At 40.1% G+C, this 27024-nt stretch overlaps 1 protein-coding gene across 2 annotated transcripts in view; it reads right to left on the minus strand.

Moving 5' to 3' along the window:
• The window catches only part of ATP8A1 (ATPase phospholipid transporting 8A1), a 268521-nt gene extending 247341 nt beyond the window's left edge, over positions 1 to 21180 (minus strand). For both annotated transcript variants that reach the window (XM_025386297.1, XM_025386299.1), the window contains exon 1: positions 20901 to 21180. In XM_025386297.1, coding sequence (XP_025242082.1) covers positions 20901 to 20949 — 49 coding nt within the window. In that variant the 5' untranslated portion in view covers positions 20950 to 21180. The remainder of the gene's footprint in view (positions 1 to 20900) is intronic.
• Between the last annotated feature and the right edge of the window lie 5844 nt (positions 21181 to 27024).

The raw sequence follows: 27024 nt of genomic DNA on the forward strand, positions 1-27024 counted from the left end.
AGCCGGCTTTTCTGATCGGCATGGAATGATGACCTGGAACCACAGTGCAATTTTCCTGCTTAAGAATAAGCAGGACCTGGAAACTTCCCCAACAGGCCTTACTTGCTGGATCAGATCTCTTCTGATGTTAACAGCTGCCCTACACAAGCTCTGAGTCCAGCATGTTCTGGGACAACTGTGGATTGCAACTCTAAGGAACTTGCACAATAGCCAAAATGTTTTCCACATCCCTGCCTCCCTCTTCATCACCCTCCTGTTCATGCAATTGTGATGCTAGCTCATTACCTCCAAGTCCATCTAAGTTATAACAAAATGTTATATACCCATGATCATATAAAACATGGTTATCTCCTTCAACAATTGATAGTTTTTCATTATACAAAAGGGTTCACTTTTTAAAAGAATTCTAAAAATGAAGATTAGGAAATGTCACTTGTCATATGGAGACTTACTCAAGGTCAGAGAGTCGGTGAGCACCAAAGCCAAGACAACGTTTCAAAATTGATAAAGTTCAACTCATATCTAAAGCTCTGACACTGATAGATAGATTCATGCATTCATTCAACAGTTAAATTTGACCTCACCTCTCCCTTTAACTCTATCCTTTGCTGATCTATTACACCTCAACAGTATTTCCAGTCAAGACCTTTCCCTACCCCTTCACAGCCTTGTTGGATGCTACTTAAGCGTCAAAATACTCTCCTTGGCCATTCTTCTTTGAAGTGATACCCACAAAAGTTTCGAACATATTCTCTATGTAAAAGACCATTATATGTCTGACACTAATCTTTTCAGCTATATGCTTAGCTCAATAATAACAGATGCTATAGATGCTTAGGTAAAGGGGATGGGACAGGCACAAGGGTACGGGTAAGCGTCTATTAGATATGTAGCTCTAATATGAGGAAGTAACATGAATGACCCTTCAGGGAAGTCCCTTCTGTGCACTAAATGTTTACTAAATTTTCTATTCCAATATAAGGCATTCAAAAATTCCCAGAACTTTATAGTCTTGTCTCTATCCTAACAACCACTAATATATTTTCTCATCAGGACCTGTCATTAGTAGACATGGTAAATGACATGTTTAAGTGCCTTTGAGGGAATTGATTTAAAAATAAACAAGTGTAAAACACACTACAGCAGTTATTGTCTAAAAAAGGAAAAAAGTAATGGCTTAACATTTCTTGAACTCACGCTAAATTGTGACAAACCCCTGAAGTAGCACTACAAATTCTAAGTGGTGGATTCTGAAGAGTATTCCTGACATTCAGAAGAGAGGATATCCTTAAGCAGTATTACACGCAAATCTATAGGATGCCTAGAGTTGGGCCTCACACATACTAAGCACTCAATCTTGTTGGCAGCCAGCCTTGGATATTAACCTAAAATAATCATCATCTTCGGCATGCTGAATTGCTTGGAAATAATAAAACATTTACTGATGCCATTTCATGCTTAACTGGAAAAGGAACCAGAACAATGAAAAACAGAATTTAACGACATCTCCTTAGGAATAACCCATAGATAACTTCATCTGATAGAAGAATTAAATAGTATATTTGCCAACACAGATGTTTACAAATTGACACAGAAGCAGACTGCACCAGAAATGAGGGGTTGCAACCACCAGACATCTACCAAGCATCTCCTAGCAGTCTCAATTAGCTTAAAGCACAACTGACTTGCAGTGGCATTAAGTTCATCTCTAAAAATCCACAGGAAACAAGGCAGACTGATACTACGGACTGGATTCTAATCCAAGCAAAAGTGGTAAAGTAGTAATGATACTCTTAAAAAAACAACTGTATCAAAGAGTTTTTGACTGTCAAAGAGGGGAATACCAGGCCACGTCAGACATGTATTCCGGATTTCAGGAGGACACACTGCAATTTATTATCAAGACCCACAAAGTGCAGAAGCCCCAACAGTGGTCCAAAGCCACAAGCTGAGTAATTGTGGAAGGCCCTGATAAGTGGGGGAGGTGGTCAGGGAGGGGTGAAGGAGTTGTATTTAGAGACCACTGTTGCTTCACAGGAAGTACTTGAAAAAGCACAAGATTAAAAAAAGATCACAGGAAAGGTTGAAAATAGGTTCACATCTTCAACAGTGAATATTAACAGATGCACAGACATCTGAGACTGGAGGAAAGGTGTAAAAAATGTTAGAGACCACTCAATTTTTCCCCCTTTCATTTGGAACACAAATAATTGATGAGATAAGCCTGCTGCCTAGGTGCAATGTTGTTAACAGATAATAAAAGGCAGAACTTCTCAGCTCCAACTTCTACTTTGCTTCAATTGTCTATCAAGGATAATCATCTTAAGACTGGAAAGGTCAGAATGAACATTAGTTGGAAGAACTAAACCAAAAGACAAGGTAGGGGATTATTTTAAGAGGAAAAAAAAGAGAAATCAGCACCTAACTGCTCTAAATGAATTCCTAGCTTATAGCAAATACATATATATGTAGATATATATATATATAATTATTTTCTAACTTACAGAACTGTGAGAACCTTCAAAATAGTTAAGTGAACTATTACTAATCAGAGATGAACTATGGTGAATACGAGAGGAACTAAAAGATGAAGACAATTTAGTTATCGTTCAGTATCCATGGGGGATTGGTTCCAAGACCCCTTACAAAATCTGCAGATGCTCAATTACCTTACATAAAGTGGTGTCATATTTCAAATAACCTACACACATTCTCTTGTATTTTTAAAATCATCTCTCGATTACTTATAATACCTAACACAATGCCCACACATCATTTGCATGGATTCAACATAGTACTTGGTGTGTGGCAAATTCAAGTTTTGTTTTTTGAAACTGTGGAATTTGTTTTTTTTCTGAATACTTTGATCCATGATTGGCTGAACCCATGGATATGAAACTCAGGGATAAGGAGGGCCACTTGCACTCTCCCAGTGTTCTAAAAGGAAGATAGATCGTGAAGATCATAAACCACTGTTTTTTAAAATGGGAGTCTACAGATGTGCTTTCAAAGTTCACATACTTACAAAATGGGATCCACTGCTTCTAAAGGATTTTTGGGAAAGATCTGAAAATTCAGAAGTTAAAAGAATATTTCTGAGAAGTCAGTTAAACATGGAACTGAGCTTAATTATTTTGAAAGCAGTGTTTCTCATACAAAGGATATATTCTCAAAGACCGAAAAGAAATGTTCCCTCTAAAAAAGGTCCTTTACACTGGATAAATCTGAATAATGTTATTGGTCAATGAGTTTGAGGCCAATGCTAGTCAAACATTAAGTGCAGCTGATTAATAGACTGCTTAAAAGGGAGGTGGTGACTGGTGAGGACCAAATCCCTTTTCTTTCTTTTCAAAAATAGAACCCTTAACATCTGGATTTCAAGAAGGCTTTTGGGTAGGCCCTATTGTTATAAATGAAGACACATGATTCCATGATTATGAAACAATATGGATTCACAACTACATAGTTGACAAACATACATGGAGGGGTCTCACGTACTAAAGCTATTCTTTGGTCATCCCTGCCTATGAGCCCTTCTGAAAGAGCCTCCCTTGGGTCACCCTTGGACTCTGTCTCTCCTTCCATTTCCTGGCCTACTACCTGAGCCCTAGGTGTCAGGGTCAACATGGAACACCTGACCAGCCAGGCCAGCCAGATCCCTTTTAGAGAATGCAGATTTGTGGTCAGCCAACTCAGCACCAAGCAAGTAATATCATGGACAGTTGGGCTGGAGGGAGCATCACGGCATTCTGAAGCCACTTGCACACCAAAGTTAGGAAGTGAAGGAGCAGACATACAGAGCAAAAAAAAAAAAAAAAAAAAAAGGCAATGCTGGGCAGAGTGAGAGATCCCAAAGATCCAGTTCAATGAACCTCAGCTGTGATACAAGAGGATCCCTTAGAGTAAATGCCTAACTTAGTAAGGGCTCTGGGTCCAGACTGCCTGGATTCCAATGACAGGATAAGGACACATGACATGATTAATCAAAGTACAGATGACATGAAAAAAAAAATCAGAATTCAAGAAGATTTTGACAGGCTGAATAAGTTGAAGGTTCTATACTAAAGGCCTAAATAATCAACTGTATAAATACAATATGGGAGACACCTGACCCAGCGAGGCGTGTATAGTATAAATGTTTTTACTGCTTTTATTGCTTTCTTATCAAGAAAAAACTTGCTAAGAATTTGAGGTGTCTCAGAATGGAATGGGCTGTCATAAAACGGGGTGTGCTCCCTTCACTGTGAGGTATTCAAGCTGTATCAGCTCCTGTGTTGCATTAAATGACTTCTAAGTTCCCTTCCAACTCTAGAATCCAAGGATTCTATCCTTTTATTTATTTATTTTAAAGACAACTATAAGCTTATCAAGAGAAACACTGATACAGTGCAGGGTGCAAGTTTTCATCATCTTGTACATGGAAAAGAGTATTATTAAATTAGTTACTATAAATGCTTGTAGGATAGTTAACCCCATTGACTTCAGTAGCAGTGTGTTCATAGGAAGATAAAACTGAATTATAGCTCTGAATGAGCTAGGCCTTAAAAAGTACTGGGGAAAAAATGAATGAACAATGATGAAAGTTATCTGAATCATTACAACTTTCATTTTTAGAGCTATTTACGCATTTTATAACATACAAACATGTAGATATATGATTGGTTCCAACAGACTAGTCCTTGTTTTATTACAAGACACAGAAACACCCAAATAACATCATTATGCTGCCACATTAATCTCAGAATGAGTCAGTGGAGTTTAACTGGCACCTGCTTCTTACCTCCATTGTGACTTTGCAAGAGAGGAAAAACAACTCACCTTTTTTTTTTTTAAACAAAATCTCAATCATCAAAATCATCCAGTGAAGAAACTAAAGTCTTCCTGCCCATTACAACTTTGTTAGGGACATCAGTACAGCATACACAGCAACATACACTGTCCATAAACAAGAACAAGTGTTTTATCCTACAGAACCAGACACTACCCAGGGTAAGGAAAGTGTGACACTCTCATCTGCCTGCTGATAACACGGTGCCACAACCAGGTTTGCAAAATACCAACAAGCTCATTAAACAAAGCTAGAAAAAGAGGAAACCCACAAAAGAGCATCCAAGAACTCCAGCATGCCCTAACTCAGACTCTGAGAATGGGTGTGGCTCTGGGATGGCTCATCTACCACAAGCACTGTGGGCAGTACTGAAGAACCCACCAAGACTGGTCAGATGAGACTGGCTCAATGAGCCAACAGTCATTTTCACAAAACAAAGTAAGGAATGGTCAGCATCCTTCAGTTTGTCAGGATGTAGCTAAAGAAGACGACAGAAACCTCCACTAAACAGATTAAGCAAGGATGTGTGAATGACAGCTGGTGGGCTGCAAAGACTTAAAAGACCCAGCACAATGCTCAGTGACATTAAAGCAATGACACCTACACATGTGTGAATTGCCGCACGCCCTACTCAATCCACAGGTAGAACAAAAACGATGCGAGGGTGGATGAAACAAATGCTTCAAGAACCTTCTAAAGCCATAAAAAAATCACCCCATGCAGAAAGTACCTCTTAATGCAACGTTTGTACCTCGAGATGCTACTACTACTAATTAGAATCATGAAATTAGCTCTCTAGACCTGCTGGAATACCATCTGACCACTGCCATGCAAGGTATGATGGGCATACAGATGAATATAAGAAAACTCCACGAGACTTCAAAACCACTCCAGCATTTTTAAAAGCTCAGTTTCCAAAATCTGAACAGCTTGATCTTATCCCAGTCACTCACCAGATGCAGATTCAAGAAACATTTGCTTAGCACCTACTTTATAGTAAGTGTTTTCATTTAATATATCCAGTCTGGAAAATGTCCCTGCAGTTTGGAGCACCTCAAGAGCCAAAACAACACAGTGATGACATGAAAGACTGCTCTCATCAACTCTGATTGGGCAGCAAAAAGTCCTGGCAATGTAATTATCGATCCCAAACAGAATAAATCCATACAGTTCTCAGATACCTAAAATTCATAGCGATGGGGAACATGTATTACACTAACAGGTACATTTACTGAAATTCTAAAGAATATTCAGAGAAAAGAAGGTGGGGGAAACAGAAGACGGAAATTCTGAAATCCAGATTTTAGGATGAATGCAATACTCTAAGAGAATAAAATAAATGTCTACAAACATATGTATTTTTGGCACATGGGACTTTTCTCACTCCTTTCAAGATGCAAGCTGGTTTTCATTCCTTCATCCCAGTGTTTTCTATTTCGGTAAATGGCACCATTGTTTTGGGCTCGGGGCCCAAAACTTTAGTCATTTTTGACTCCTTTTTCTTAAAATTCCATATCCTATCCATCAACAAATCTGTTGGATCTATCTTCTAGCTATATTCTGAATCTTGACCCCTCCCCCTCATGTCCACTGATGCTTAGTAGTTGAAGCCACTATCATTTCTCCTTGTTTCAACCCTTACCCCCAAGATGAAATCAGAATCCCTGGGGTAGGACCAGGGGTCAGTATGTTGAAAACTCCTTGGGAGATTCCAATGTGTAGCCAGGCGTGGTCTCCTCACTATACAACAGGCAGATGACTCGCTGGTAGGTATTACCACTTTATCAAAGAGAAACAGGAGTCTAACAGAGGTTAAGTGACATGCTCAAGGCCACACAGCTTTGAAGGGCCAGAACACACATACCACACCAGGCCTATAGGAAGTCCCAGTGCCTCGTTTCACTTTCTTGCCAGTCAATTATTTATAGGGCATGAGCTTAGGATGTTAAAGATAGCTTCCAGTGTAGTCATGCCACAAAAAAAAATATGCCCTACTTGTTAGGTGGCTACCATGTCAGGTCATCTGGTACTGAGCAGACCAAAAACAATTTATTTGCTTCAATGAATTATTTAAAAGGCCAATTTTAGCTGAACATATGGAAAAATGTCTGACCTTCCATAAATAAATCTACTAAGTTCAGACTGAAGGCCTTTGTATTAGGCTTAGTTAAAATGAAAATATATAGGAGAGTGGTTCACCAACCACAAGGATAAATTCCACAGGGAAATTCACTTAATAAGTTCAAGGGGGAATTCAATTTGGTACCTGGGGAAATTAAGAGGTTTTTTTTTTTTTTTTTCTTTTGCTAATTGTATTCACTTGGAAGTCAACAAAAGGCCAACTCATGTAATGATTCTTTTACTGAACTTTAAACAAAAAGATAGAAATCAGTCGCCATCTGGGGTTAAATTGAGCCAACAAATTCAGAACTTTCCCTCCTCTACAAGATCAAATTCTGGCTTTTGAAAAGAATTTCCATCTGCAAAGTACAAATCACATTATCACCTAATAAAAGGAAAGTCTAGATGCAGAGACAAATAAGGATAGAAGAGAACTATAAAATAAACAGCAATCACAAATGCTGGACACAATGCACTTGACCTACAGTACTATGGTGTTTTTCTAATCCCCAGAGCTTCACGTGATAATCCTCCCACCCAGCAGGGGCCACCGGCAGCATTCTAAAGCCAGAACCCAGCGCCCATCAGAGTGGCCACCGAGAAACACACTGGCCAAATAAAGAGTCTCAAAAATTGGCCTCATCTCAGCAATTAGGGAAGGCAGGTAAATTGGGAGTTTTCACATTTTGTACATTAACCTATAAAAGATTATCTCATGTCATAATGGGATAAATCAATAAATCTAGACTAACGAAAACATACTCCTTAAAAAAAAAAAAAAGTTGCCACAGAAATTTCAAAGACTTTTACCAAGTTATTATGCTATTTTTTCAGCTCCAAATGACTAAATATTTGGGCTACAAATATAGGCTGAATAAAGCAACTAATTACTACAACATTCTAAAAGCAAGCAGGTTAGCAAAAAACTAGTAATGACACTGCAGAAAAGCTCATATTGAACAAGCTCCCAGAGTAGATATAACACCCGCTAAAAATAAACTAAATGTGTTGTACTCTTCACTTAGTTGTACTGAATTGAATGTTCAATTCAGAATTTTAAGGAAAGTCTTCAAAACCTAATAAATAGTATTAATGTATGACCTTGATCATTTCTGAGAGGGGAAATTAGGAGTATAATCAGTCCTATTAGCTAATTGGATGACATACAATTTACCAAAAATATTGGGTTTTTTTTTGGTAAATATTTTTGGTAAATTGTTTATCACCCAGCTACCTAATGCTCTTGGTTTCTTGGCTCACAACCTATATGGTTGTATACAATTTATTTCCATCCTCTCTGCCAGCAAGTAAATTCAAGGTTCTACACCAGTGTTTTCAATACCACTGCACATTAGAATTACCTAGGAGATAAAATATTAATGCTTGGTTCCTATCCCTATAGACCAGACCAACTGATTCCACCATTCTGGGATGGGTTTAGGAATCTGTATTGTTTAGAAGCTCCCTAATTATGAAGCCAGGGGTGCGCATCACACGATGTGGCTATAAAAACAACCAACATTTCACAAGTCTCCCACTGCCCTATCCACATTGGACACACTTTTCATTAAAGATAGCAGAGGTATTCTTCCTCATGTCATTTCTCTAACATTTACCCACAACAATGAAAATCAAGTTAGGGAAGTTGACTTAAGTCCACTGAGAATATTTATCACAGCCATATTGGCATAGACAGTAGACTGAACCCAACTTAAACTTAACATATAGAGCAGCCACCAGGATTGGGTAAAACTTAAACCCATTTCATTTCTTTGGTCAGAGATAGAACATGGCCTAGGTTAGAAAAAAAAAAAAAAAAAGTAGAGTGAGACAGAGTAGAAGGGAACTGGAAAGGGCCAACTAGTCACAGCCACTGGGATGACAATACAGTGGCAGAGCAAGAGATCCAGGAAAAATGGAAATGGGCAACAACTACACTCAGAACCTAAGATCTCCTGCATGGGGCAACAATGTGGGTTTAGGTGAGTTGGTCAAAAGCAATTGTGGGTAAACTGCAAACAAATGATACTCAGAAATCTTGGCAGGCTTGGTCTGGCATCAAAACTGATCACAAATGCTGAGCACTGGAGTCCAAGCTAGGGTTGGGAACCAGCATCTCCTCCTGCCAAGAGCAAGGCAGGGCCCCCATCCTGGAGCTCTATAAGCTGCTCAACAGGCACTCAGGGTCAGGGAAGTGGTGACAGGGTGTGCATGCCTCATCTTTAGAGTGCTAAATCAGAGCTCTTTAAATGTCGATGGTAAAGATTTTTGGGACTAAATCTATGTGGGGTTCAGGAAGGGACAAGGGAAAAAGATGGTCTGTAGAAGCTGGAAGATTTGTTTTATACAATGTTAGCTTTATTTCAGGACCAGAATTATCCACAGGGACCTAGGTCAATTACAGAAGCTGAACTGGTCTAGGCTGGCATCAGAACAATCCATCTCTTTGACTCACCCCTGCATGCATACCACTGTTTGCTTGTTTCATTCACAAAGGTCAATCTTGTACTCTCAACAGGTCTGGCCCACTAAAGTGGTATTCTGGTCCAGAACCCAGGCTGACTTTGGCCTTTTTAGTGACATTCTGAGCTGTCACTCAACTAATCTGATATTATTAAGCACAGCCCCAGATGGATCAAGATCAGTCATCTCCTTCAAAGAGAGTTCACACAAAACAATGAACAGAGGCTCAATTTAAAAACAGACACCTCTCTTTGCCAAGTCAATTAGAGGTCTAATTAATCCATGAAGCCAAGTTCGATATAGTTGTCCCTGTAGAACAAGTGATGGTGATACTGTACCTAAAAGAATACTACTTAGAGCTTTACCTACTTCACATCTCATGCTAACATTTAAATAAAAATGAATAGGAAGACATGGCAGGGTGTTTTATCATATATATTTTATAAGAGATTAAAAAAATGGAAACAAAACAGGCTACAAAAGATGCCACAATGTACTTACATAAAATCTCTAAATTGCCACAAGGGCCAAGTCAAAGGCAGTATTATCTAAGCACCAATATAATGTGTGAGGTTTTATACACACGTGACTGCCTTCTGTTGTTAGGAAGGGAGCTGAAGACTTAAATCTCGAGATCTACGTATGTATTTCTAATAAGCTTACTTTGAGCTATGGGTTTCCATTACAAAATTTTATATTCTGAAAAATTCTAGTAAATCCTAACAAGTAAGCATACGCTAGAGGTATAATTTACAACTATGCTGTTCAATACAGTGGCCACTAGTCACATGTAGCTACAGAGCACATGAAATAGTCCAAATTGAGATGCACTATAAAATGCCCACCAGATTTAGAAAACGTAGCACAAAAAATGTAAATTATCACTTGTAAATTTTTATAACAATAAAATATTGAAATAATATTTTGGCTATATTGAGCCCAAGAAAATTCATATTTATAATACATATTAGTATTTATATGTTAAATACACTATTACTTGTATTATTTAACATTAAATATATAGTATTAAAATTCATTTAACATTTCTTTTTACATTTTAAATGTAGCTGCTTGATTGTGGATCATGTTTTATTTCTTTTAGTGCTGATCTGAGATATAAATGCCGATTTGATAGGGTAAGTAGATTCCATGGAACTATTAGTGAAATCTAGCTGGTCTAAATTTCACCTTATTCCTAGCAAAAAGGAGAAAAAAGAGTATTATCTCAGCTATCCTGTCAGAGCCACTATATGAAACCATAAAAGTAGTAAGTTGGAAGCAGAGTCCACAACACATCAGCAGATAAAAATGAACCATTCTTTCTCAAAAAGTAGTAAAACCAACATATACCTGGTCAAATCTTATTAATTTAAAACCTCATTTTAAAATACTTTGCTTTAAGGTATACAATATAATTTTAAAACCTACAGAGACAAAAAGAACTGAAAAACAATATCAAAGTAGCAATAATTGAAGAGGGAAACTAAGCATACATGACTCAATATAAGAAACATGTCAATTCTCTTAATATAAATTTATAAACAACGCAATTCCAATAAGTATCTCAACATTTTTTAGCTTGATTCAATGACATACTCATAAATTCAAATAGAAAAATACACCTATGGGGGGAAAAACAAAAACAAACAAACAAACAAAAAAACAGAAAAACCTAGAGAAAAGAGCAAAGAAAATGGGACAGCTAAGATAATATTTTTTATTATGTTGCAATAAAGGAATTTAATACCAGGAGCTAAAAGGGACCAAAATAAAGAGAGGTGAGAGGGAAGGGAAAGAGAGACTGACTCCAGAAAACAACTCAAATATATACATAAGGAAGCACCTCAAATCAGTGTGGGAAGAAAGGATTATTAAATACATGGTTATTATGACAGGTAAATAATTTGAGGAAAAAATTAGATGCAGGACTCACATTTCACCACAAAGTAAATACCACAGGAATTACTAATATAACTGTTAAAATGAAACCCAAAAGTACTAAAAGAAAAACATAATTGAAAAATTATCTTGAAATGAAAAATATGACATTAAAGGAGAAATTTAAAAAAACAGAAAGATTATACTTCATAAAAATTAACTTACATACTGCTAAAGCACTACAAAGTTAAGACAAACTATGAATAAGGAAAAAGGTAATATCTTTAACATATAAGTTCTTAAACTTCAATACAAAACTTTATAAACAATTCAGAAACAAATCACTACATTTACCAAAATATGTTCAACCTAATAAAGCAATGTAAACTTAAAGACTTACTTTTTACATTCTATATTCATAAGGATGAAGAAAAATGCTATGCAATGCTGCAAAAGGGATAAACAGGCACTCTCATTCACTTTCAGTGGGAGTGTAAACCAGTATAATCTTTCTAGCAATTTTCAAATATGTGTCAAAAGTCATAAAAAGATATATATTTTTTGCCCAGAAATTCCATGTCTAGGGACTTTGAAAAAACCATTAGAAAGGTGTAGAAAAAGATACAAAGATGCTTGTTCAAGAGTTTAAAAAAACTGAAATGACCTAAATGCCCACCCATAGGGTTCTTTAGTAAGTTATTCTGTACTAACATAAAAATGCTAAGCTGTCATAAAATTAATAAAATTGATCTGTTCATTCAACAAAGATTTACTGAGCTGCTACCAAGTGTCAAGCACTATTCCAGGCATAAAGGATAAAACTAGCGACAGACAAAATTTACACAAATCTATATTGGCACAGATAACCATAAAATTACTAAAAATAATGCAGATTACCTCATCCTTCCTAACAAATATATATTTTCTGGAAAACAGAAAGGATGTATACTAAAATTCTAACATTGTAAATATATAAATTTATATGAAGTATACAAAATTTTATAATCACGATGTGATTTGGATGGCATAGTTTGAGATGAATTTTATTCTCTCCTGCAAGACTTTTTGAAGCATGAGTTTTTCCCAGTGATCAGGTAGTACTGCTATCAAGACTCAAAGTTAAGCTCTTCCATTAAAAACAAAGCTCAGAGTCATCCATTCATTCAGCAAATATAGAGTAGTGGCTATGTGGCAGACAAAACTAGGTGTAGAGGGTACAGCAGTGAACAAATCTCACAAAAACGCTCCTTTAGTGGTGCTAAGGTTTCAGTAGGAGGGTACCAAGTGCATCTGGATTTAGTTCAGAGTATTTTACAAATTGGATTATAAGGCATTTTCATCTTTAGGGCATAGATGCATTCATTTAACCAATGCTTGTGCTCCTACTACGTGCCAGGCAATGTCCTCATGGATAGCAACATATCAGTGGACAAACCAGACAAAAACCCCTGCCCTTAGGGAGCTTACTACCCAGAGAATACAACCATTGGAAGGTTTGGGCTCCTTTCACTAAGAGGTAAAGAACGAAGGGGAAAGCGGTGGCCTTCACGTCACTGACACTCTAATGAAACCATGTGAATAGAGATCCACACAGCAAACATTTCATTAACTTCAAAAGCATCCTCTGACCTACACAAACGTTCCCATAGCTGTAACATAGGTACATGCTTCAATTCTGTTTTTGAAATGACAGAAAAAAAAACCATGAATTCTGCACTGAAGACACAAAACCTAAAATAATTATATCTAATACACTTATATCTCCAAAATTACACTAAGTAAAATGACACCTATTTTGAGACTTTCAAATATTGATGCATAATAACTGGTTTTTAAAGCAACAAAAACCTTAGTCATCTTTTACCTAGAATAGCCTCCTAAAATTTTTATTTTATTTATAAAATTTATAAATTATTTTATTTATAAAATTTATAAAAATTGCTTTTGATTCCTTTTGTTACCTTTTATGTAAATAAAACATAGTATTCTACATAGTTAAAACATTTTAGAGTTGTCATTTAGAAAAACAATTCCTAAAACAACTTCTGGACACATCACTTAGCACATAGTTTACATAATAAAATAAATGTCGTTATATTTTAGCATTATAGTATTCAACAGAAGAAAATGCAAACCACTGGATAGGTATGTGAAGTTTTTCTGTGTGTGCATTTCTTTAGTTTTGAACAATTTAATCCTTATTATATGTAAAGTAGGAGCTCCAGAGCAGTTTCTATTTTATCCAAGCCAGAGCCTTTGGTCATCTGAGAACTTCACTGTGACTGATTCTGTTGCCTGCCTGATATAGTTTGGCTGCGTCCCCACCCAAATCTCATCTTGAACTGCAAATCCCACAAATCTCACATGTCATGGAGGAACCCAGTAGGAGGAAACTGAATCATGGGGACAGGTCTTTCCCATGTTGTTCTCGTGATAGTGAGTAAGTCTCACAAGATCTGATAGTTTTATAAATGGAAGTTCCCCTGCACAAGCTCTCTCTGCCTGCTGCCATCCATGTAAGATCTGACTTACTCCTCCCTTGCCTTCTGCCATGATTGTGAGACCTCCCCAGCCATGTAAGTCCATTAAACCTCTTTCTTTTGTAAACTGCCCAGTCTCGGGTACGCCTTTAAGTGTGGAACTCCCTAGAGACTTGTTGAATGGCTTTGACCAAAATGCTGATAATGATACGGACAATGAAATGCAAGCTGAGGTAGTCTCAGATGGAGATGAGGAATTTGTTGCAAACTGCAGCAAAGGTGACTCTTGTTACGTTTTAGCAGAGACTGGCAACATTTTCTCCCCACCCAAGAGATTTGTGGAACTTTGAATTTGAGAGGGATAATTTAGAGTATCTGGTAGAAGAAATTTCTAAGCAGCAAAACATTCAAGAGGTGACTTAGGTGCTGTTGAAGGCATTCAGTTTTAAAAGGGAAGCCGAGCATAAAATTTTGGAAGATTTGCAGCCTAACAATGCGACATAAAAGAAAATTCCATTCTGTGAGGAGAAATTCAAGCCCGCTGTAGAAATGTGCATAAGTAAGAGGAGCTGAATGTTAATCACCAAGACAATGGGGAAAATGTCTCCAGGGCCTATCAGAGACTTCGTGGCAGCTCCTTCCATCACAGGCCTAGAAGTTTAAGAGGAAAATATGGTTTCAGGGGCTGGGCCCAGGGCCCCTCTGCTATGCAGTCTAGGGACTTGGTGCCCCTTGTCCCAGCCACTCTAGCTGTGACTAAAAGGGGCCAAGGTACAGCTCAGGCTGTTGCTTCAAAGAGTGGGAGCCCCAAGCCTTGGCTGCTTCCAGGTGGTGTGGAGCCTGCAGGTGCACAGAAGTCAAGAACTGAGGTTTAGGAACCTCTGCCTAGATTTCAGAAGATGCATGGAAACGCCTGGACGCCTGGACAGCAGTTTGCTGCATGGGCAGGGCCCTCATGGAGAACCTCTGCTAAGGCAGTATGGAAAGGAAATGTGGGGTCAGAGCCCCCACACAGAGTCCCTACTGGGGCACTGCGTAGTAGAGCTGTGAGAAGAGGGCCACTGTCCTCTAGACCTCAGAATGGTAGATCCACCACCAACTTGCACTGTGCATCTGCAAAAGCCACACTCAATGTCAGTCTGTGAAAGCAGCCAGGAGGGGGACTATACCCTGCAAAGCCACAGAGGCGGAGCTGCCTGAGACCATGGGAACCTCTCTCTTGCACTGGCATGACCTGGATGTGAGACATGGAGTCAAAGGAGATCATTTTGGACCCTTAAGATTTGATGGCCCTGCTGGATTTTGGACTTGCATGGCGCCTGCAGCCCCTTCCTTTTCGCCAATTTCTTCCATTTGGAATGGCTGTATTTACCCAATGCCTGTACCCTCATTGTATCTAGGAATTAATTAACCTGAGTCTGATTTTACAGGCTCACAGGCAGAAGGGACTTGCCTTGTCTCAGATTAGATTTTGGACTGTGAACTTTTGAGTTAATGCTGAAATGAGTTAAGACTTTGGGGGACTGTTGGGAAGGATGATTGGTCTTGAAATGTGAGGACATGAGATTTGGCACAGGCCAGTTGGTGGAATATGGTTTGGCTGTGTCCCCACCCAATCTCATGTTGAATTGTAACTCCCACAATTCTCATGTGTCATGGGAGGAACCTGGTGAGAGGTAATTGAATCATGGGGGTTGGTCTTTCCCCTGCTGTTGAGATAGTGAATAAGTCTCATGAGATCTGATGGTTTTAAAAATGAGAATTTCCCTACACAAGCTCTCTCTTTGCCTGCTGCCATCCATGTGAGACATGACTTGCTCCTCCTTGCCTTCTGCCAGGATTGTGAGGTCTCCCAGACATGTGAAACTGTAAATACATTAAACATCTTTCTTTTGTAAATTGCCCAGTCTTGGGTATGTCTTTATTGGCAGTGTGCAAATGGACTAATACACTGCCCAATAACCATACACCTTTTTCCTTTTGTAACACAGCACTGGGTAATGTGTCCACCTGGAAATTTCCATTTCCCAGCTTGCCCTGCAAATGTAAACCAATGCAAAATAAGCATTAGCTTTTGTGTGGCACTTTCTGGAAAACCTGTTTGTCTTTCACCTTCCATTTTCTCCTGGCTAAAACTATTATATATGATGGCTGGCACCCCAGCAACCATGGTGTGACTTTATGGAAGTCAAACTCTCAGGACGGTGAAGCAGAAAGGCACAAGGAGTCAACATCCCTTATGACTTTGTGTAGCAAGCACAGCCAACCCTGACCGTCTACCTCCATACTAGTTTTACAGGAGTGAGAAAAACTATTTTGCGTGAGCTACCATTATTTCAGTCTGTTTCCAGATTACAAATGCTAAGTTCAAACACCTATTTGATTTATCTGGGGCAGCTAAATAAAGAGATCTAAAATTCTTAGTCTTCTGCTTTACCTACTCTTGCCTTCTGGCGAATTTTTCCATCAGGGTTTCAACTATTGCCTCTCAACTCAAGATTCCCAAGTTTGAGGTTTCCCACATCTCATCTCAAAATTTCCAACTACCTTTGAAACATGTCCATTTGTATGTCCCAGTTACCTCAAAATTTGAATTAGTATAATCTCTTATTTTACTAATCCTTCTTCCCAATTTCCTTATTGTTTAATAGATTTTCTCAACCAATCAAGTTCAAGACTGTAATGGAAATTTCTTCAAAATGTGTTTCACCAGCACCAGGGTATCTTGGGAGGCTCATTAAGAATGTGAATCCCCAGGCGCACCACAGATTTACTCAACTAAATCCTCATGAGCCAGCCCAATAAGATCCTTGGTAATTTATGAACATATTACCAATATGTTATTACCAATGAAATATCAATATGCTATTCCCAATAAGATCCATGGTAACTTATTAACATTAGAATTCTAAATTATTGCTTCAGAATTGCCTTTTAAAAAAAAGTCCTTCTCTCTCCTGCCCTATGTTTACTAAATATTCACTAAATAGCAAAGTCCTATAATATGATTGATATAATTTGTCTGTGTCCCCACCCAAATCTCATCTTAAATTATAGTTCCCATAATCCCCAAGTGTTGTGGAAGAGACCTGGTGGGAGGTAATTGAATTATGGGGGCAGGTCTTTCCTGTGTTGTTCTCATGATAGTAAGTCTCATGAGATCTGATGGTTTTATAAAAGGCAGTTCCCCTGCACATGCTCTCTTGCCTTTGCTCCTCCTTCACCTTCTGCCATGATTGTGAGGCCTCCCCAGCCATGTGAAACTCTGAATCCATTAAACCTCTTTTTCTTTATAAATTACCCAGTCTTGGGTATGTTTTTATTAGCAGCCTAAGACCAGACTAATACAATGACCTTTGTGACCTCATTTCCTACTATTCTTCCTCTCACTGCTCCTAATTCCAGATTCTCTCCTGCCTTGGGGCATTTGCTCTGGCTGGAATACCCTTCCCCCAGATCCCTATCAGGCCAACTTTCTTATTTCCTTCATGCCAACTTTTCAATGAGGACTAGCCTAACTAACCTGCTTAAAATTGCAATCCATCCACCCACCTTAAACATTTTGCTTTCTCTTCATTTTCCCCATAGCATTTACCACACAACAAACTCTATAATTAGCATATTTTGTATGTGTTTTGTCTCCTGCCTCACTAGAAAGTAAGCACCTCCAGGGCCACACTTTTCCTCTTCTGTTAACTGATATATCCCAAGTGCCTGCCTGTAACAGTAGTTGAAATTCAGTAGACATCTGCTGAATTAGCTAATGATTCAGTCAGAAATCTGATTCTTCCCTTCCCACTCTCACTGTTCCACTCCAATACTAATTCTGACTTTTGTCATTTTAAGACTGTTTTGCAACAGTCTATCTACAATACTCTTTCCTCCAAACCAGCCAACACACTTCCAGACTTACTAAGTTACTATTTTCAGGATGTCCCTCCCTTATAATAATGTGGCCCCCAACTGGCCCTGTTAGATATTATATATCGGAGTTACACTTAAATAAGAAATTAGATTCAATGAACTCTACGATCCTGTTCAAATATTTGGTCCTGTGTCCAAATGACTCACCTTGGCATTTAAAATGCTCTGTAATCTGGCAGTAGTCTACCTATCCAAACTTATAGCCTACTCCTTCCAAGTTTCCCTATGCTCTCAGCCAATTTCCTTAAGAATTCTGAAATAAGCCGTGTTCACTTTCCCTATTTGTTCATGTCATGACTGTCTTCAACACTATCCTAACTATAGAAATAGATGTCAGTATCCTTTAGGATCCTGCTGCTCAGACTGTGATTTGCAGGCCAGCATTCTTCAGCATTACCTGTGAGCTTCTCAGAAGTGTAGTAACTCTGGCCCGACTCCAGACTTCCTGAATCAGACTCTGCATTTAACAAGATCCTCAGGTGATTCCTATGAACCTTCGAGTTTGAGAAGCAGTGTGTGAGGGCTCATCTCAAATCACATCTCAGTGAAATGTTCACTCGGCAGGCCTCATGTTCAGGAATAAGTATGTACTAAATTCCTAGTCTTCCACAGGTCCTGCGTCCCCCACGGCATGCACAATGTTCCATTAACAACATCCCCTCTTAGACTATTTATTCCCTCTTAAGTCCTTTCTCCCCAGTTTGGTTGTAAACAACTTACAGGCATGACAGTCATACATCTGGCCAATCTGGATGCAGGGAACAGAAACCCATTCAAGTCATTTCAAGGGGGTGGGGGAAAAGAGCTTATTTTAATGCTACTTGGGAACTAGGGCTATAAAATTCGGGGAGGGCAGGCTTCAAGGTCTGGCCACCCTCTCTCAGGATCTGTGTCTGCCCATCCATTCCGTTCTCTTTGCCATCTCTCTACTCACCCAGTTTCTGCTTTCTTCTATCAGCAGCATTCCCATGGCCTATTATGGCCATCCATTCTCTCCCCTACCAGCCTATTCACCTCTGTTCCCTTCTGCTTTGACTCCAAATCTCTAACTTTAATGTTTCCAAGAGAGATATGATTAACACAGAGACTCTTTTTGAGCCAAACCACAAGGTTACAAGTGTCTGAGTCACATAAGAATTGGTTGCCCCTGGGTCAGGAGCCAACCATAGTCCAATCAGCTGAGGCCAAAAAGGCTGCAGTTCAGAACAAGGCCCTCTAAGCAGCAGGGCTTCTCTCAAAGGAGAATATTCCTTAGGAAAGGTAGGACTATATTTCTTAGGAAAGAAAAGTGTGGGCAGAGCAGGGAATGAGCCACAACGCCAGCCCCACAGAATCATCATTTGTCTTCACCACCATCCCAAGCACAATGCTGAAGCTATAATAACTGGAATCAATCAATATCAGGGGAAAGTGTTATTCACCAAGCACCACTATGGCCCTGACACTGTGCTGGCCGCACACGGAATACAAAGATTAAACAAGCAGCAGTCCTTCTTTTCCTAGAGTTCTTAATCCAAATGTGTCACTGAACTAGTTACTTGACCTTGGGCAAATTACTAAACCATAATGGGCCACAGTTTCCTCAACTATCAGATGGCACTCCACCTTCACCAACCTCCAGGAGTGTTGTAAGGTTCCATAAGGTAATCATTGTAAAAGTACTTTGAAAAATACACAAATCAATCAAGAACAGTACTGCAGCCCTGTAATCCCCTCACATGCCACAGGTTTTGCAGTGCTCTCAGATTTTTTCTCTTCCCCCTATTTCCCACAATATATGACCCATCAATTGCTGTTATTTAAAAGAACAACACCAACTATTACCGTTATATTTTCATACCTCTATGACTAATTTCACCCAGAAGTGTAAAAAAATGAATTTTTAGTGTGCATTTAAAAAATATTATAATGTATTCAACTGTGTATGTAAAACTATAATGCCCTATATAAGTATTTTTTGGTGTATTACAAAAGACAGTGTGTACCGAATTCCTATGTAGTACACAGGCCAGTTTTGACTCTTGTGTGGCCTTCTCCCCATAGCAGTTTCATTTAATATTTCCGAAATACTGCAATCAGAAAATTTCAGGGACCCTATTTTTACAGGGAGACCCTAAGGAGAAAAAAATTACGTCTCCACCCCTGAAATCCAATTCTCCTAACTTATATATCTTTTTTTTTTCCTAAAACCACTTTACCACCGTCTTACATTAAAAGATGGAGGTGGGGAGGAAGAGCGGGAATCAGTGATAATGGCAAGATAGATTTCTGAAAAACATGTTATTCCACCCTCTGCAGGATTCAAGTACAGGTTTATGGGAGAAGACAAACAAACCTTGGGATATTTACGGTCTTGGCTTTGACGCGAGCAAAATCAAATAATATTTACAGAGTGCCTGCCACATGGCAGGCAGGATGTTGAGGGCTCCTCGGATACGATAAAGAGTCTGGCCAGGCCCTGGGAAAGCTTACTTGCTTCTACCCCGGAGCATCTGTTGCTCAGTGTTGACAACTGTGGCCATTCAAGAGCTGGCCCCAGGTGGAGCAAAGAAAACAGCTTCCACCTGGCTAAAAAGTCAGCTCAGCTGGTGGAAGTGAGGGTTTCGGGCAAAAGGGAAACAAAAACGAAACCTCAGACGCGAGCCGGTGGGACTCCGCTGCGGGAGGCAGAATTACAGAAGCTGTAATGCAGGGGACCCACTCGGCACCCGACCCCGACGCAGGCTCCCGGCGCTCCGAGAGGCAAGGGACTACGGATCAAAGGATTCTGCAGCCCGGGAGAAGCAAACTCGCTTCGCTGGGAGCTCAGAGAGGGGGTTGCAAAACGGTGGGCGCTGGAGGCAGAGGCGGCGGGCTGGGGATCTGCTCACTAGGATGGAGAAGCTGAGTGGAAATCGAGCTGGTGGGGAGGGAGGTGGGCAGCGCGAGTGCGCTCAGTGACTGGGACCTAATGGTCACACTGCGGTGCTAAGCACGCCTAGGGGCTCCCGCCGAGAACACCCATTCGAAGGTACTGGAGCCTGGAAAGGGTCTACGAGTGCACTGAGGGCAGCGCGGGGGGAAGGGTCCACTAGGGGCTGGGCGCGACAGTCGGACTGCCGACGGGGAAGAGGTGGGATGCGGTCTCTTCCAGGATAAACACACACACTCACACGCACACTCGCTGCCCGACCCCGGGTTAGCCCCGAGCCTCAGCGGCCCCTCACCCTCGGCGCGGGAGCGGATCTCCGACACGGTCCTCCGCATGGTGGGCATCGCGGCGGCGGCGGCGGCTGCAGGTGGGTCCTCAGCCCGGACTCTGCACCTGTCACCTCGTGGTACGCGCGGGAGACCCGGCTGCGCCGCGCAGAGCGCTCAGCTGCAGCCCGGGCCGCGCCACCCACCTAGGGCAGAGCCGCCGCCGGGCGCGGCCCCCACACGCCGACAAGAGGAGAAAGGCGGCGGTGGCGGCGAAGGTGGCGGCGTCCGCAGAGCTGGTCTAGCTCTAGCTGCAGCCGCGGAGGCGCGGCTCGGCGAGGGGCGGAGCTCGAGCTCGGGCGCGGGCGCCGGGGGTGGGGCCTGCGGGGCGCGCGCTCCCCCACCCGCGGCCGCTCTGCGAGGAAGGCGGGTGAGGAGCGGGGAGAGCCAGGGGGAGCCTCCTTCGCCCCGCCCCGCCCCGCTTCGGACCGTATCACGACTCAAAGGGGGGGATCAGCTCTTAACCTCCTCAGTCCTCCAGCGTTTTCGCTCCGCCCGGCGGAGTTAGTTGTCCCGGTCCCTCCTCCAGGCCACTCGGACTCTCTCAATTCTTGCTCAGACAGGAAAGAATGCTCCGGCTGCTGCATTCTCACGAATCCCCTCCCGCTACCCCTGGCTTTTGATCGCAGTGGAGCCGCCCGTCGTCCGGAAAGTGCTGTTGGGTCTGAGAGGGCAGGCGAAAGCGAAAGTGTCTGGGACTACAAGGTTTAGGTCCTAGCCACAGCAGGGTAAAGGAACGACTGTTCACCATCTGGGTGTAATTCTAACCTCTCTGCACGCCCAGCCCGACTCGTGGCCTGAGTCGCACTTGTCCTCCTGCCTCACCCACTAGCAACAGGCTGCGAGGTCGGGAGGCCCCGGGTGCCCATGGTCCGTGGGTCTTGGGTGCATCTGGGGCCCGCCTGCAAGTGGGCCCGGTGCATCTCCCTAGTTCAGGCTCTGCAGCCTGACAAGGCACTGAAATTGCAATTAAGCCAACTAAATATTGGCCCAGGTGGTTCATAAAAGCCTTTTTTTTTTCTTTTAGTTAAATCTGCATAAAGTTGGATGCAGTCGTTTTATCTGCAAAGGGGAGAGGAATCTTTGTATAAAATCCACAAATATGTTAAATTTTAATTTGCCGATGTCCTTCAGACTGTCATAGCCTCATTACCTTTTATTTTGTATACCGAGATCTATGCTAACAAGTTGTCAAAACAAGTACTTCACCTTCAAGTTAAGATGTAAGGTTTTGTGCTGTTTCTGGCGAACTGCTGAACTGGCAGGAAAGCAATAAACCAAAAACAATAAATTAGAAGCAATTTGCTTCTTCCCTCATTTCATGCTCTTCCTCCAGCAACCAGCGAAAGAGATCCTCATATAGAGGCCTTTTATTTGAGATCTTTTCACATCCTGAAGCGAGAGAGCTGGAGAAGTTTGACCTGAGAGAGAAGTGATTATTTCCAAGCCTCAGGAAAAAATGAAATAAAATCTGCTAATAGCGTCCTATCTCCATTTGTGGTATTTTTCTGCTCCCTGCAGGTAGCACTTGCTAATCAGAGCCCTGCCCTACATTAATACTCAGTCAGGCATTCAATGCATATTTATGAAGAGCCCACTCTACTTGGCTGTGATTGAGACTGGAATTAGAACAAAGGAAATGTATTCTCAGTGTTCATGGAACATCTCAGGGTAAAGCAGGACTCAACAATAAATGAATGTATCTCTGTTTCAGTGATAGTCATGATTTAGAAGTATGGTCTTCTAAACGTAAAAAATGAACACAGCTTTTTCTGGACTGTCATCACTGGCCATTTTTATTTCTTCCAAGGCCCAGGGTCTCCTTGTATAAAGCAGGCTTCCTCTGGCTTAATGAACATGAGTCTGAAACAAATTAAAGGGCTAATATAGCAACGAAAATAGTAAAAATAATAATCAGCTTTAAAAGTTAGCGAACAGAAACTGGAGGAAACGCAGTGCTTTTCTGATTAACGTGTTAGGTGTAGTTCTATATGAAGCCATAACCAGTTCTTATTAAAAATCATGACAATAGTTGATTTATTTGTAATTCCTAATTAGTCCTCAGATGGAGTTGAGGTTCAATTCTGCTTATTTACAAATAATAACTGAAGACAGTTCCAGAAGTTACTTCTGTTTTCTATAGAGCAATCCATTTTTTACATGTGTGTCCCATTAACTCATCAGCAAAGTTGAAAACATTCATACAGGAAACAAGTCATTTATACAGAGAAGAATATTGCATGATCTAGTCTACAGATTACCGTGTGTCCTTTCCCAGATACTACCACTTTATCCATAATGGCAAGTGTATCCCAACTACCTTATTTCTTAAAAACCACTCATTCCTGATTGCTAGAAATCACACGTTTTTATTGGTTCAGAACTTGATTGAACTTGAGGATTGCACTAATTGCATCTGCTTGATTTTAAGGCTCTTAGATCTTCTCACCTTCTATTGTGTGAGAAGTACAATGTGCCAGTCCCTGGCAGGGAACTCTGGTTCCAGCCACATGACTTTGTCACAGAATCTGTAGTAGAATTCAGATGTCAGCAAGATCATTTAAAAACTTTCAGGTCATATGACTATACTGCTGATAGACTTAGAAGGAAGAGGGTTATTTAAGGACAACTTCTCTAAGAACCAGGTTTTATCCTCCACAAAATATACATTGAATACATAACATGTGTGAGGTGCTGAGCCAGAGAACTAGGTTATAGAGGCACTTAATGAAAGCTAACCAGCAGTAGCAACAAGATGGCTAATATGTCATGCCAAATAGACAAGCAGCAACTATGGACTTTGAGAGAAGTTAAATTTCTAAGAGCTGGGGTGATCAACATTGTTGAGCTAGATCTTAAAGTAGGGGTTAATTCTATAGAAATGAAAAGAAGACCTCTTTCTAGTGGGAATGCTTGGTAGTCATTGTTTAATGAATGTGTAAGGTCATTGGAGTGATAGAGGACCATATATATTTGGTAGGAACAAAGAGACTGACTTGACTACAATGAAGGTTTTTCATTGGGAATCCATGTATGGAGACTAAAGGTGCCAGATTTGGGAGAGTCTGAAATGTCGTCTTAGGATACTTTTGTTTCCTAATGAGCCTTCTAAATGAATGGTGTTAGGAATTCCAATATGCCCACTTTTAAGCTTTTTTTTTTTTTTTTGACATTTTCCCTTGAATTTTGCCACAAATTTTCCTCAACTTTACTAAGTAAATTATGTTCTGATATAATGAACATTGTGTGGCAGATGTTCATTACATTCCCAGTAACTGTGCCATGTAGGACTAAATGGGAAAACATGTCCTTCGCTTTCTCTTTGAATTAGGATGGCTGTTTTATTAAGTAATTAGAGAAAATAAAAGTATGTGTAAATACATCTACTCTGTTCTGTCATAGCAGGGTGTGGACATCAATGGAACTTCAATGGCCTAAGGAGTTAGGTTTAAACTTCAATTAAATCAGAGGTGACTGTCAGGTACCCAGAGTCAGGTAAATGATAGTTGAAATTACAAAGAAAAAAAATACAGTACAATAAAAGAACTAAGAGGATGTCACTACTAGAATCAAACAGATTGGAAATCAAGTTTTCATGCCAAGAAAATTAAATAGAAAGAATAGTCTTTTCAACAAAGGATGTTGGGGCAACTGGATATCCACATGCCAAAGAAAAAAGTTGGACCCCTACCTTGTACCATACACAAAAACTAACTCAAAATGGATCAAGCACCCAAAAAGTAAAAGTTAAATTAACTATAAAACTCTTCAGAGAAAAATAGTAAATATTTATTAACTTAGATAATAGTTTCTTACATATGGCATCAAAAGCACAAACAACAAAAGAAAACATAGATAAATTGCACGTCATCAAAATAAAAACTTTTGGCTGGGCATGGTGGCTCATGCCTGTAATCCCAGCACTTTGGAGGCCCAGGCAGGCAGATCACTTGAGGTCAGGAGTTCGAGACCAACCTGGCCAACATGGTGAAACCCCGTCTCTACTAAAAATACAAATATTAGCTGGGCATAGTGGCGGGTGCCTGTAATCACAGCTACCTGGGAGGCTGAGGCAGGAGAATTGCTTGAACCCAGGAAGCAGAGGTTGTAGTGAGCCAAAATCATGCTACTGCACTCCAGCCTGGGAGACAGAGCAAGACTCCGTCTCAAAAGAAAAAAAAAAACCAAAAAAACAAAAACTCAAACTTTTGTGCTTCCAAATACATCATTAAGAAATTGTAAAAGAACCCACAGAATGGGAGAAAACTTTTGTAAACCATATAGCTGATTAGTGACTTGTACCTAGGTTATATAGAAAACGGTTATGAGGCTGGGTGCCGTCGCTCTTGCCTGTAATCCCAGCAATTTGGGAGGCCAAGTAAGGAGGATCATTTAATCCCAAAAATTCTAAACTAGCCTGGGCCATGTTGAGACCTTGTCTCTACAAATAATTAAGAAATTAGCCAGGTGTGATGGTGCATGCCTACGGTCCCAGCTATTTGGAGGCTGAGGTGGGAGAATCACTGAGCTGGGGTGGTTGAGGCTGCAGCGAACCAAGCCATGATTACACCACTGCACCCCAGCTTGGGAGACAAAGCAGGAAGAACCCATCAAAAAAAAAAAAAAAAAAGAACTATTATGATTCGCTAATAAAAAGACAACCCAATTTAAAAATGAGCAATGAGCAATGAGCAAAGGATCTGGATAGTTGTTTCTTCAAAGCAGATATGCAAATGGCCTATAAACTCATAAAAAGATGCTCAATGTCATTAGCCATAGGGAAGTGCAAATCAAAAACCTGAGATGCCACTTCATACTCAGTAGAATGGCTATGATCAAAAAGACAGATAATTATGTGTTAGAGAGGATGTAGAGAAGTTGTAGCACTCACATGCTGCTGGTGGAATGTAAATAGTGAAGCTGCTTTAGAAAATAGTCTGGCAATTCATTAAATGTTAAACATGGAGTTACCATATGGTCTAGCAATTACACTCTTAGGTATACACCTAAGAGAAAAGTAGATGTCCACACAGAAATATATACACAAATGTTACATTATTCATAGTAGCCAGAAAGGGGAAATAACGCAAATGTCCATTAACTGATAGATAAATAAAATGTGGTATGTTCATACAACGGTATATTATACAGTAAAAAGTAATAAAATAACACATGCTATAACATGGATGACTTTGAAAACATTATGCTAAGTGAAAGAACCAGTTACAAAGGCTCACATATTGTATGATTTCAATTATATGACACGTCCAGAATAGGCAAATCTACATAAACAAAAAGAGTAATGGTTGCTGAGGGATGGGGGAGGGGTGGAATGGGAGCATTGGGAGATGACAGCTGATGCAGAGTTTCTTTTTAGGGTAATAAAAAAAATTGTGATATCCATTTTCCATGTGATATACATGCACAATTCTTTGAATATACTAAGGGATTATATGCAGGTGAATTGTATGTTATGTGAATTATATCTTAATAAAGCTGTTAATTTTTTTTTAAATTAAATCTCCAAAGGCATCAGCCACAAAATGACCAAGTCCAGAAAATAAAAAAGAGATATCAGAGGATATTCCTATCTTGGGAGGACTTGCACTTATTAATTACTTGATATTACCTGAGTTTGTCATTGTCTGGGACCCCCAAAATTATGAATTGGTCCCCTTTGGGAGAAACAGGTAGGTGAGAGAAGCTTGCTCACTAATTTATTAACTCACAATGCAACTGGAAGTGCTTTGGAAACTCATGTCCTGGGGATTGTTGGAGACATGGCTGAGAACCCTGCTTGTGATTGAGATTAAGGCATGGAAAGTGGATTACCACACAACCATACAGTACGTACACTAAGCAGTGCTGGTCACTATACTTCCAATTCTTCTGCAGAAGTACAAAAGAAACGGGTAAATTTATCTTAAGTTTTACATAATTACATCTTTTAGTTTAAAATTTAGGTTGAGATGTAAAATTCTATGTAATAGCAAAGCTACCTGGTTATTCCAAGTGAAGATTAGGCTTTAGTATCTATAATCATGGGTGTTATATATTAATTCAATGCATAGTGTATGGTTAAAGTATCATACT

Source organism: Theropithecus gelada, chromosome 5 (genome assembly GCF_003255815.1).
Source record: "Theropithecus gelada isolate Dixy chromosome 5, Tgel_1.0, whole genome shotgun sequence".
Lineage (NCBI taxonomy): Eukaryota > Metazoa > Chordata > Mammalia > Primates > Cercopithecidae > Theropithecus > Theropithecus gelada.